The 13,290-nt window shown below is 35.3% G+C and overlaps 1 protein-coding gene across 10 annotated transcripts in view; it reads right to left on the bottom strand.

The window, feature by feature from the left end:
• Positions 1-7,104: 7,104 nt before the first annotated feature.
• The window catches only part of SNCA (synuclein alpha), a 150,079-nt gene continuing 143,893 nt past the window's right edge, over positions 7,105-13,290 (bottom strand). For all 10 annotated transcript variants that reach the window (XM_061164758.1, XM_061164756.1, XM_061164763.1 and 7 more), the window contains 2 exons: positions 9,801-9,884; positions 7,105-7,624 (listed from right to left, as the gene is read on the bottom strand). In XM_061164758.1, coding sequence (XP_061020741.1) covers positions 7,592-7,624; positions 9,801-9,884 — 117 coding nt within the window. In that variant the 3' untranslated portion in view covers positions 7,105-7,591. The remainder of the gene's footprint in view (positions 7,625-9,800; positions 9,885-13,290) is intronic.

Genomic DNA, 13,290 nt, shown 5'->3' with positions numbered 1-13,290 from the left:
CAAGACAGTGAGAGCAAAACTCCTTAATATTGATTTGCAGAGCTGTTCTTAAACATGACTGACATGGTTTTGAGTTGGACTAGAATCTTTTTCAGAATGACACCAATGTTCAACAATATTTCATCTCCAAACATTGCTCTCATATTCAGAACTCAGTATCAGTTATTAACAATATATAACATACAAATGTTCTAAATCATGCTTTTATTTTTGGTTTAAAGGACATTAAGACATTTGTGAAAACGGTTTTTTGTCTTAGTTTTACCCTTTTGCTCACCATTCTCTGGCAAATGGCCTAGCTAAAAGCTTAGTACAGGCTGCTAGGCGTGCCCACAGCTGATAGCTGGGTAAGCATGCCAAGAAGGCGTGCCAGGTTTCTCATCATTCAACATGGCAGTCCATTTTCAACAGCAGGAGTCTGTCCTGCTGAACTCCAAATGCTTAGCAGCTTCTCAGTATTTGCCTTGATCATTGCCATAGAGATCTGGGTGAGGCCTTATGTGACAAATAATATGTGCTAGATTCTCATCTATCTGGATTTAGCCTTTGGTTATTTTTACCCCAAGAATTGATCACTGTTAAAAACTGTAGTATTGGATGATCATTTTTGCCACTCTTAGTTCCCAGAATAGGCTGTTTCAGATAGTTCATGTAGCACAGGACCCTGGCAAGCATCTTACCAGCTCACTTGCTTTTCTCGGCAGTGATCCTAGGGACTCACTAAAGACATAAAGAGGAAACAATATTTTCCTTTGTGACTATTGGTATTTCTGTTGCATTTTGTGTAATGCAAACAGTTTTGTGTAAAATGTTACCTCCTTTGGGGTAAAAAATGAGAGTAGTATTGGGAAAGATATTGGGAAATGAAGGAGATTTGTGAAATAAGTGGAAATTCAAGTGCCTGTTTTTCTCCTTTCACCTTGTGGTTAGTACAAAATCTATTTTAGACTATATATATATATGAAGAAGTGAAGTAAAAGTTGCCCAGTCGTGTCCCACTCTTTGTGACCTCACAGACTATACAGTCCATGGAATTCTCCAGGCCAGAATACCGGAGTAGGTAGCTTTTCCCTTCTCCAGGGGATCTTCCCAACCCAGGGATCAAACCCAGGTCTCCTGCACTGCGGGCAGATTCTTTACAAGCTGAGCCACACGGGAAGCCCAAAAATACTGGAGTGGGTAGGCTATCACTTCTCTAGCAGATCTTCTCTACCCAGGAATCGAACTGGGGCCTCCTGCATTTCAGGTGTTTCTTTACCAACTGAGATATCAGGGAAGCCCATACACACACACACACACACACAAACATACGTTTTTTTTTTTCCTGTGATCAGAACAAAAATTAGTGAATATATGATTATACATATAAATATAAATATAAAAAACATATCACTTGAGTGTGAAGATGTGTGACTTGATGAGTATAGCTGTGTCTAAAGATAGCTGTGTTCTGTGAATACAGTGTTTGGATTTGGTACATATTTATCTCTTAGTAAGTTATGCATTCTCAACTTTCTTTGATGCTAAGTGACATTCTACGAATATCCATACTGGTTATTCAACCATTAAAATCCTCCCGTGCTGCTGCTGCTAAGTCGCTTCAGTCATGTCCAACTCTGTGCGACCCCATAGACAGCAGCCTACCAGGCTCCTCCATCCATGGGATTTTCCAGGCAAGAGTGCTGGAGTGAAAATCCTCCCGTAACTCTTAGTAAATAGTCTCTGCTCAAGTCTCCAGAGTGGCTCTGTGTGTTTCCAGCCATGACTCTACCATCATCCTAATCTTGATCACTGTTTTATTGAGATATAATTGACACATAGCATTACATTATTTTCAGGTGTACAATATAAGGATAAATATTTGAATATGTTGTGAAAAGATCACAATAAGTCTAGTTAACATCCATTACCATCATGTTTTTTGTTGTGATGAGAACTTATGTTTTAATACTCCTTATTTTATTTATTTGGTTGTGTTTAGTTGCAACATATAGGATCTTCACTGCAGTGCATAGAGTCTTTAGTTATGGCACACGGACTTGGTTGCTTTGCAGCATTTAGGATCTTAGTTCCCTGACCAGGGATCAAACCTGTGTCCTCTGCATTGCAAGGTGAATTTCAAACCACTGGACCACCAGGGAGGTCTCAATCTCTTGTCTTTTTGACAATAGCCATTCCAAGTGTGAGCTGATATCCTCGTGATTTTGATGTGCATTTCCCTGATGATTAGTGATGATTCACCTTTTCATAACCATGTTGGCCATCTTTATGTCTTCTTTGGAAAAATGCCTGTTCAGATTTCCTGCTGATTTTTTATTTGAATTATTTGCTATTAAGCTCTGTGTGTCTTTGTATATTTTGAACCTTATTAACCTCTTAACAGATATATGATTTGCAAATGTTGTCTCCAGTTCAGTAGATTGCTTTTCATTTAGTTGATGAGTTCCTTTGCTTGCAGCTTTTTATTTTGATATGGTCCCACTTTTTTTTCTTGCTTTTATTACTTTTATTATTTTCTTTCAAATCCAAAATATAATTGCCAAGACTGATGTCAAGGCCTTACTGCTCATGCTTTTTATTCTAGGAATTTTATGGTTTCAGGTCTCACATTCAAGTCCTTCAACCATTTTGAGTTAGTTTTGGTGTATAGTGTAAGATGGTAGTCCAGTTTCATTCTGCATGTGTCTGTCCAGTTTTTCCAACACCATTAATTGAAGAGACTGTCCTTTCACCATTGTATATTCCTGGCTTCTTTGCTGTAGATTAACTGACCTTATATGCACAGATTTATTTTAGAGATCTCTATTCTATTTCATTGATCTATCTGTTTTTGTACCAATACCGTGTTGTTCTGACTGCCATAATTTTACAGTCACGGAGTATGGTGCCTCCAGCTTTGTTCTTTTTCAAGATTGCATTGGCTATTATAGCTTTTATATTAGGATATAAATTAGGAATATGTCTAGACATTTAAAATATTTATTTATTTACGTTTAAAAATATAGTGTCCCCTACTACTACTACCACCACCACTTGCACTACTACCAACAGCATCACTGGTTCATTGGTCACTTATCATAGGTAAGTCATAGTCCTAAGCATTCTACTTATATTAACTCACGTGATCCACACAACACTGCTTGGAGGTACTATTACCGTCTTCTGCATTTTTACAGACAGGAAGACAGAAACACCAAGAGCTTATGTAACTTGTTTGAAGTAACACAGGTAGTAAATAACATAACTGGGAGTCAAACCTACATAGTCTAGTTTTAGAATCCAGGATCCTCACTACTACTGCTGCCAAGCTAATTAAGCAAGCACCCCTGATTATTTTCGGTAAAGAATATTGTATTCTTCTCTAAGATAAACACATAGACTTGCCACTGTATTTGTTTAGATTTGACTTTACTGGAGCCCAGCTTTGCTTTGACATTTACAGATGGTCTAGCTTTCATCTCACGGCAAGACATAAAGCAACCTGGTATTTAGTTCACCTGCAAAAGGCAGTTAGGAAACCCTAGAGGAACCTAATTAAAATGCAGCACATTTCCAAGGCACCATATCTTGCTGTGTTGCCATAGAAACAGTGGGGATTTGTGGTCACTGACCTTTAAGGGAATCTGAGGATACGTTTTCATAAGGTTCATAAGAAGAGCTACTCAGGAATATTAACTGTATTTGCAGGATCAACTTTCAAAATCCCCTATGCAATCCTATCTGATTTAAGAAGTATATTATATCAGCAAAACTTACTAGAGGCTCAAACTGGACTTTTTGAAGGAATGTTTTTTAACTGCTTCCAATATGCCATCTGTGCCACTGGATTTAAAATAATCAAAGGCAGTAGAAAAGAAACGTAAAATCTTAGATAATTAAATGAGAGACATTGAAGCTAAAATAAAATTTAGAAATAGTTTTGGTGTTATAGCTATTCTACTGCATTTTGATTTTTGAAAGTTAACTTACTCAAAGAATAAAATATAGCATTACTATATCACAAATACACTTAGAAAATCAAGGCTTATATAATTTAAAAATGTTACTAATTCATGTACTTTCGTTTGTTCATTTATAAATTCATCCATTAATATGTATAACTGAAAACATTTTATTTATACTTTATATAGGCACTTTAGCCATTTGATAGAAGCTAAGTACCCATGATGCAATAGGAAGATGAAAAAGCCTGCCTTACTATAATCTACTGTTACTATGTTGATATTTTTCTCTTCTACTGAAAATAACAGTTCTAATGACATGATATGCACAATTTAGTTATAAGGAAAGATTGGTCAGGGTATTAGGAGCTATTGGATTTCTCCTAGAATTAGAAATAAACCTCCATATGTATGAGTATCACTTATTTTAGACATAGATACCTGAAGAAGACTAAATATATAGTAATAATTATATGTAGAAAAGCAAGGCTACTACCCCATTCTCTGGACTTCAGTGAGATACTGACATACTTGTGTATCCTCACTCTGAGAAACGATGTGGCATAGGGGCTGAAAGCACAGTTTGGCCCCATATAGATTGGGCTTCTGCTTTGGCCATTTCCCAGCTCTGTGGCTATGAGAATGTTACTTAGCCTGCAGGTACTCCTGTTTGCTCATATATAAAGTGAGGACGAATGGAACTTAGAGCTGTTTTGAGAATAAATCAAGTTCCTATCGATCAATCACATCCATATTTGACATATAGTAATTAAACAAAGTTATCTCCAATTCAAATTCCAGGGATAGAGCGAACAGGGAGGTACCAGCCCGGTTGTACTCTTTCCCAAGACAGAACACTGGGATGAATTCATGCCAGATAAGAAGTCATGCAGTAGACAAGGAGCCTGTCAAGTTTTCAGTTAGAAAATTGTGTTTTTCTTCCTCAGTATGGATGTGGGAAGCACTGTGATTGTCCTTGAAGTGTATGTGTCTGTGTATGCGTGCCATGAGTGCTGATCCAATAGGTACCCACTGGATGAGCCAGGATAGGGAATATTAATATCTCATGCTGGTGGGGAGCTTTTGAAAAAGATCTGACTTGGAATGTCAAACCACATATTCAATTGTTGTACTGCCAATTGTGGCCAAAGCCCATCCTGACCTGTTTTGCTAAAGTGCATGGAGCATATGAGGTTAAATGACTCAGATTTGGGGGCATGAGGTCTGCAAATAAACCTGAGAGCAAGCTAACCATCAGGCCACTTGTCAGGTAGTCATCTCAGCAGTGGCTATGAGACGAGATTCCTGACCAGGCTTATGTGCCTGGCACTACTTTTTAAGTGCTTTGTTCGAAATAACCACTATTGGTGTATATCTTCCCATGGTATTTTCTAGGTACATATTAGTGCTAGAATAGAAGGCTTCTTGTACAAAAAGATCTCATTTTCCACGTGGTTTCTTCATTAAGGTATCTAAGAAAACAAGAGACTTACCACTTTTTTCCAGTTTGACTATACAGCAGTTTAACATTCTCTATAGTCTGTTTCCAATTATGCAAAAAGGAAACTTTCTTTGGTGATCAGGCTTATAATCATTATATTCGTCCTAACTTGCTTCCTTGCCAATGCCTAATATACATCAAATTACTCATGATTGCATATAAGCTGCCTAGCACTTCTAGAATAGTTTCTTAAAATTATATTTTCTACTGGTGACTTTTTAAAGGGACTATGCTATTTTTCTCCTGAATATTCAAAAGATAAATCAAAAGATTGATTTGTATAGGTCTTTTGACATGCAAGTTTATCGTCAGTACCCATGTGGAGTTAACAGATCTTCCCTAATTTAAAAAAAAGAAAAAAAAAAAAAGAAGGAAATAAACGTTTTCTAGAGATATATCCTGGAATTCATATGTTCAGCAGAATTCAAAGGCATCCAGGAAATTTTCATAAATCTAGAGATCTTAAGGCAATTCTTTGGTAGTTCAGAGATGTTTAAAACATATTTCCTAGAAGGAAGAACATTTGTTTTAAAAAAAAGAAAATGCTAGATTAAAGTTAATTTCTCTCAGAGTCTTTAATGTGCTAATATGCCTTATGAATATTTAAAGACATCATCAAAATTATCTTATACTTCACTATTCTATAGAACTCAGTTTTTATTTATTTACTGAAGTACAGTTGATTTAAAATGTGTTAGTTTCTGCTGTACAGCAAAGTGATTCAGGGGTGTGTGTGTGTATGTGTATTTTTTTTCCTTTATGGTTTATCCCGGGATGTTGAATATAGTTCCCTGTGCTATACAGTAGGATATTGTTGTTTATCCATTCTATATATAATAGTTTGTATCTGATAACCCCAGACTCCCAGTCCTACCCTCCCCCTGGCAACCACAAGTCTGTTCCCTACATATTAATACATTAGTCTGTTTCATAGATAACAGTAGTTTCCTTTGCGTCTTATTTTAGATTCCACATATAACTGATATCATACCGTATTTGTCTTTCTCTGACTTACTTCACTTAGTATGATAATCTCTAGGTCCATCTGTTGCAAATGGCATCATTTCATTTTTTTTTTATGGCTGAGTAGTATTTCATTATGTATATGTACCACATCTTCATCCCTCTTGTCAATGAACATTTGTTTCCGTGTTTTGGCTATTGTGAACGGTTGCTATGAATATAGGGGTGTATGTATCTTTGAGAATTATAGTTTGGTCTGGATACATGCCCAGGAGTGCAATTGCTGGCTCATATATTTCTATTTTTGTTTTCTGAAGAATCTCCATTCTGTTTTCCATAGTGGCTGCACCAGCTTACATCCCCACCAACAGTGTAGGAGGGGAACCCACTTTTTTAGTATAGCCTCTTAAGGTACTAGTGCATATCAAAACAAACTTTGGACAGTGTTGCTTCAAGAAATTTCCTCACTAAAGGGTTAAAATTTCATCTCATCTTTTTTAAACACCTCTAAAATTCCTCTTCCTTCAAATGACTGTTAAGAACTTTAAGTTAGTTGTGTTAGTTCTTATTTCACGTTGTTTATAAGCATGGTTTTATTATTAAAGTGAGAGGGGATAAAATTTTTGTAATGAGATACCATTTTATTTTAATTTTCACCATTTATATACAAACACAAGTTAATAAAACATACCACAAAACAGTAAAATTTTATAGTTAATATTTATAGGTGCATAGTTTCATGCTCACATATTTAAGTGTTGTATATATTAACAAATTTCACAATACATCATTATTCTTTAGAATCATTAAAAGACACCATAAAATCTTATAATCTATGATAGTAAATCACTCACAATTTTTCAACAGCAACAAAAAAATAGTGAAGATTTAGAAATAAGTGGTAGTCACTTAGGTGTTTTTAATTTGTTTTGACATTTTATATTTGAAGCCACAATATCCACAGCACACAAAGACCCTGCTACCATTTATTCAGTGAGAGGGAAGCACCGAAATGCTGAGTTGGTGGGGCAGGTACAGATAATCCAATCACTGCTGATGGACGACTTCAAAACACACTGTGAAAACTTGGAGAAAAATGTCATGACTGGGCATGTTGGAACTGAGCTCTTGTACAGGGCGGAACATCTGTCAGCAGGTCTCAGGAAATTGGGAGCAAAGATATCTCTTAGGCTTCGGGTTCGTAGTCCTGATACCCTTCCTAGTATAAGGAAAATCAGAAAGGCAACATGAAGTTTAGTATAAGTGACCAGTAATCAAGGACTTCAGAGAAAATGGGATAGGACAAGGCTTGCCATTTTGAAAAAAGGATATAGTCCTACAGTTCTGGAACTATTCTCCTACATCCAATACAATTTTCTTTTTAATAGTTTCATCTGACTGTCAAATACAAAAGTGAATTAATTAGGGTGGTAGTCAGAATTAGATATCTGAATTCCACTTGCAGATGTGCTGTTTAACAATCTATGACCTGGTCCTGTAGAACAAAGTAGCTACTCTGTCTTACCTGACTCTCATTTTCTTCAACCAAAGTGTGAGAACCAAATCAGGTAATTTTTTAGAAAAAAATTAAGACACTTTTTAAAGACAAGTCACATTTTCTCTCCTTTTACTTTCCCAATTGGAAATTTCATCTTCATCTGCAGCTTTAATTATTTCTATTTCAAAGCTCCTCCTTTCCCCTACAATATTTGAATAACACGTACAATAAAAATATTAACGGTCTTAACCAAAGAGGCCAAATTAGTCCTCCTAAAGAACAACTCTAATAATATCAGGATTCTGCTAAAAAACAAACATGTTTTCAATACTCAAGCTGCTTTCTGAATAAATTACAAACTTAAATGGCTAGGTTTTTCTAGTATTTCACAAGTCATCTTGGACAAATCTCTGCAGCCTTCATCTGTCACTATTCTCAGAGCCTGAATCACATTTAATTACTCACTGTTCCTCAGACATATCCACCTGGATACCCAGGCATGTGTGCCTTGGAGATTTTCTTATGCTTGGATGTCCTTCCTTCATTTTGACCTGTCACATCTCCCACCTTTTCCCACCCAGATCACCACCACCCCTTCTATAAAACTTACCCTGATTGATCTTAAAAAAAAATTCTTATAAAATACTAACTTTGTGCATGATGCATATTTTTGCCCCTGTGATGCCTCATGCATAAAAGTCAGTAATGTTTGTCAAGGGTATCACGATAAATAAATGAAGGGATACATTTGTATTTTTTTTTAATCAAACATACTAAAGTGTAAACTCCTTGTGTTCTTGTACTAGCAAATACTCTTTTATTCTCTATAGTGTTCAGCATTGTGCCATGCATTGGGAGCTCAAAAAGTTTGCTCGGGATTTCCCATAAGATCATACAGAAAAATCCCAAATGAACTTTTTGGCCAACCCAATATAAAAAAACCCAGAATATTGGTAAAATTAGGAAAAAAACAATTTAGTCTGTTTCTACAAGTGGGAGATTATCAATATACTTTTTAAAAATGCAATAAGAATAACCCTACTATAACACAGTTTAACTCAGGTTTTAATGGTGATGTCTCGTTTTGATATCAACATGATATTGTTCTCACAGAATTAGTGCTCCCTCTTCTATTTTTTTGATACATTAATTGTAATTAGTTGATATTTCTTTAAATGTTTGGCAAATTTTTACCAGTGAAGCCATCTATCTAGTCCTGGAACTCTCTTCATGGCTAGGTTTTTACTTTTTTAATAATTCAATATTTTTATTAGAAATCTATTCAGATTTTCTATTTCTTCCTGAGTCAGTCATTCATCTAAAGGTATTATCTAATTTCCCTTCTGAAACATTTTCTATTAAAGAAACTTTAAATTATGCTGTTTAGAATGCTAGACTGAAATATATCCATTATTAAAAACCATGCATTTATCATATTTCTACTCTATAATTTTGATTTACTTTTACTATGCACACATCCAGCTGGAAATGTATGGTCAATAATAATGATGTTCTCTTGATAATTAGTTGATTTCTCTTAACTTTCCATTTTGAGATTTGTTTTAGAAGGTAAAGTTTTTAGTAAGATAATTCTTTAATGTAGGGATCAGCAAACTCTTTCTGTAAAGGGCCAGGCTGAAAATATTTCAGGCTATGTGGTGCACATATGGTCTCTGTCACTGCTGCTGCCTTTTTTAAAAATAACTCTTTACAAATGTAAAAACGATTCACAGCTTGCAAGTTGTCCACATGCTAGACGTCCTGGATCTGGCCAACTTGTGCATCTAGAGAGTAAGGTAAGGGAAATCTGAAGGTGACAGACTTGGGGTACTGATTATTAGACCCAATTTGAACTTTTAAGCTTTCTGTTTGGAGTTTTATATGTATAAATTCCTACCTCAGAAGGCATTTCATAAGCCTCATTGTCAGGATCCACAGGCATATCTTCCAGAATTCCTTCCTGGGAAGCTCCTTCTTCACCCTAATATTTAAATGAAAAACAATCAAAGATTATGAAGAGGTACCATTATTTACTTCTAAAAATCACAATCATATTTTGAAAAAAATCTTATACACAGTACTGTCAGGGATGTGGTAAAAAATGGCACTCTTTAATATTACTGATAACATTCTAAACAATACAGTGCCTTTGGTAAAACATTGAGGCTGCACATGTTATTTACCCTAAAAATGTATGATTTTTTTTTTTTTGCCAAGTAATTTACCATTCAGAAAACAGTCCAAAGCTAGAGAACAAAGGTGTTTTTAATAGGATCAGTGACAGAATAAAAAATTCTTAACCTAAATATCCTAATAGATGATGAGATAGAAAAATTATCATTCAGCTAGTCAATAGATAATTATGAAAGCACCTATTACTGTGACATAAGTTATATGAAAATAACCTCTTTTATAATGTTTAGCAGTATGTAAGTGTTGTATATATTACAGATATAATAGGTAGAATTCAGATACAAAGGTGAAACAGACTGGAAAAAGGCACAACAAAATATTAAGAGAACTATTTGTTGGGCAGTTATGCATATATTTTTGTAAGCTTTTAACTTATATAACCATTTATAATATAAAAGCATACATATTTTGTACTTTATTTCTAATGATTGCAAAGAAACAAAAAAACCCAAAATTTCAAGATTGAAACTGCACATATTTGGAGGAACAAAAATCAAATATTTGGTCAGAAATAGCATACCACAAATTCAACCTGAAATGGTCATGGTTTTATTATTGTTCTTCATTAAGTACCTTTTGTTGCTTTGCATTTATTCCAGAAAAGGAATTATATAAAGGAGTCATTGAAAATTGAAAAAGCAAGGAAACATGAACCTATATAGAATTACTCAAATATATCAAATAGTTCTTCAGTCAGTGTGGCTTCTATTTAAAACTATGCCTGATGTGGGGCTTCCCGGGTGGTACTTAAGAACCTGCCTGCCAATGCAGGAGACTTAAGAGATGCAGGTTCGATCCCTGGGTCAAGGAGATCCTCTGGAGGAGGGCATGGCAATCCACTCCAGTGGATTCTCGCCTGGAGAATCCCATGGACAGAGGAGCCTGACAGGCTACAGTCCATAGGGTCGCACAGGGTTGGACATGACTGAAGTGGTTTTGCACGCACACGTCTGATGTAAATAACATCTCCCCATGTCTTCGTCATGTGAATGGCCGACAGGTAGGGAGAGGGATAAGGAAATGGCTGACATCGAGAAAAGGTCAAACTAAAGCCCGTTCTTAAATTAGCAGGGCAGAGAATTTTATAGGTCATCCTCCTCTGCCAAACTCCTGTTTAATTGATCTAAAAAGTCCCAGTAGTTAACAAATGAAATAAGGTAATATAAACCTTCCCTAAAATACTTTACTTCTAAACATGGAGTAAAGGTGGTGTTTTCAGTATTTTACCTTTTGGTAATGTCAAGAATACAAGTTCTGCTGATTGGTGGCTAGATATAAGGAGTGTAATATCACAAGACCTGAGTTAAGATCCTAGCTGCTAAAGCTTCCAGATCTTTCATGATGTTGGGCATGTTTCTTAAGCTTTCTATAAGCATCAAATAGCCCAAATGATAAAATGGGGCAACAATACCATTTTTTCATTGGGAGGAGCCAGTGACATCATTATCCCTCTCATTAGCATTTAGATTAACTTTTAGTGATAGTCAAGTATGAGGATAATAAGGTAAATTTCCCATTACTATCATTTTAAGCTCTTAGAACTTTATTTCTCCAACCTAATTTGTTTAAAGATTTTGATACAGATTGGACAAGTCAATATGCAGAACTGACTTGCTTTCTACCACAAATAAGACTGTACAACTAAGACTGGTGAATGTTATGTTTATGTGTGTATATGTGTACTTGGGTGTGTCTGTTGCACCTTTCAAAGTTCATCCAAGTAATGAATTCTTTGGCTAGACTGATCATGTATTGGGCTCAAGTGAAAACCACCCCTATTAATTTTAAATAATGATTTACTTAGGTTGCAAGTATTTAATAACTGCTTATTTTTAAGAGTTGATGCATTTCTGACCATGTATTTACCTAATGCTTAAAATTACACTTCAAATATCTATAGTTTTTAAAATAAAATATGTCACTTGTGGGTCAGGGCTTGAGAAACAATAGATATAGTATTAAAGAGGCCAAGTGATGAGGTAGAAAGGAAGATGCTTAGATAAATGGGGAAAAGTGGAAAGAAATGAAACAAATACCAGGATGGTCAATAAGTATCAACATGTCATAAGAAGAGGCTTATATTTTCAGATATTGTTATTCTCTAAAGGAATATATGTTGATTTCACAAGTCTGACCACTAAGACTTTAAATGTTCTTTAGAGAATAAGACTATTGATTTCATTAAAATAAAAACAATATTAATAAGCTATCATTAAGATATTTACCTCTATTACATTACATGAAGTAGAAACAGCTCATAGACCTCCCTGAGGCAGGATATCCTTAACAACATCTTCCCAATAAAATTTGGATTTAAAGAGGTTTAGTAATTTGCTCAAACTAGCAGAGGTGACTCTAGACTCTGTGCCCTTACCCACTATCTTGAGCTACTTCCCTAGAAGAATTTTGGGATTCAAAATGTTTTCATCTACAGATTGTAGAAACTGAGCAACAGGAAATTCTGTCATATCCCTGACTATGCCTTGACTGTTCCTTTAGGACCCAGTTAACAGTCTATTCCTTGTAAACAAAATTGTCTCATAACTTGATTGCTGAAATCCATCAAAGAAGTTTATTCAGAAGCATTGTATGTTCTATGGGCCCTCTGTACCCTTCATACTATAAAAGTTTACCCAGAAGGGGAAAAAAACAAAAAATATTAATCAAAACACAAGTGAGAATTGCCTTTGTTTATCAAAACACTGGTAAATTCTCTAGTGTGTATTAAAAAAAAAAAGAAAAGAAACTAGTGAGGGTTAAGGAAATAGTGGGGATGAAGTGGCAGTATAAAAGATAATTACTCAAAATTCTAATATGTTGTTGGATTCTGTTTGCTAGAATTTTGTTAAGGATTTTTGCATCTATGTTCATCAGTGATATTGGCCTGTAGTTTTCTTTCTTTGTGGCATCTTTGTCTGGTTTTGGAATTAGGGTGATGGTGGCCTCATAGAATGAGTTTGGAAGCTTACCTTCATCTGCAATTTTCTGGAAGAGTTTGAGTAAGATAGGTGTTAGCTCTTCTCTAAATTTTTGGTAGAATTCAGCTGTGAAGCCATCTGGTCCTGGGCTTTTGTTTGCTGGAAGATTTTTGATTACAGTTTCGATTTCCTTGCTTGTGAGGGGTCTGTTAAGATCTTCTATTTCTTCCTGGTTCAGTTTTGGAAAGTTATACTTTTCTAAGAATTTGTCCATTT

Source organism: Dama dama, chromosome 17 (genome assembly GCF_033118175.1).
Source record: "Dama dama isolate Ldn47 chromosome 17, ASM3311817v1, whole genome shotgun sequence".
NCBI lineage: Eukaryota > Metazoa > Chordata > Mammalia > Artiodactyla > Cervidae > Dama > Dama dama.
Note: the sequence above shows the minus strand (reverse complement) of the source record. Positions and strands in the feature narration are given on the sequence as shown.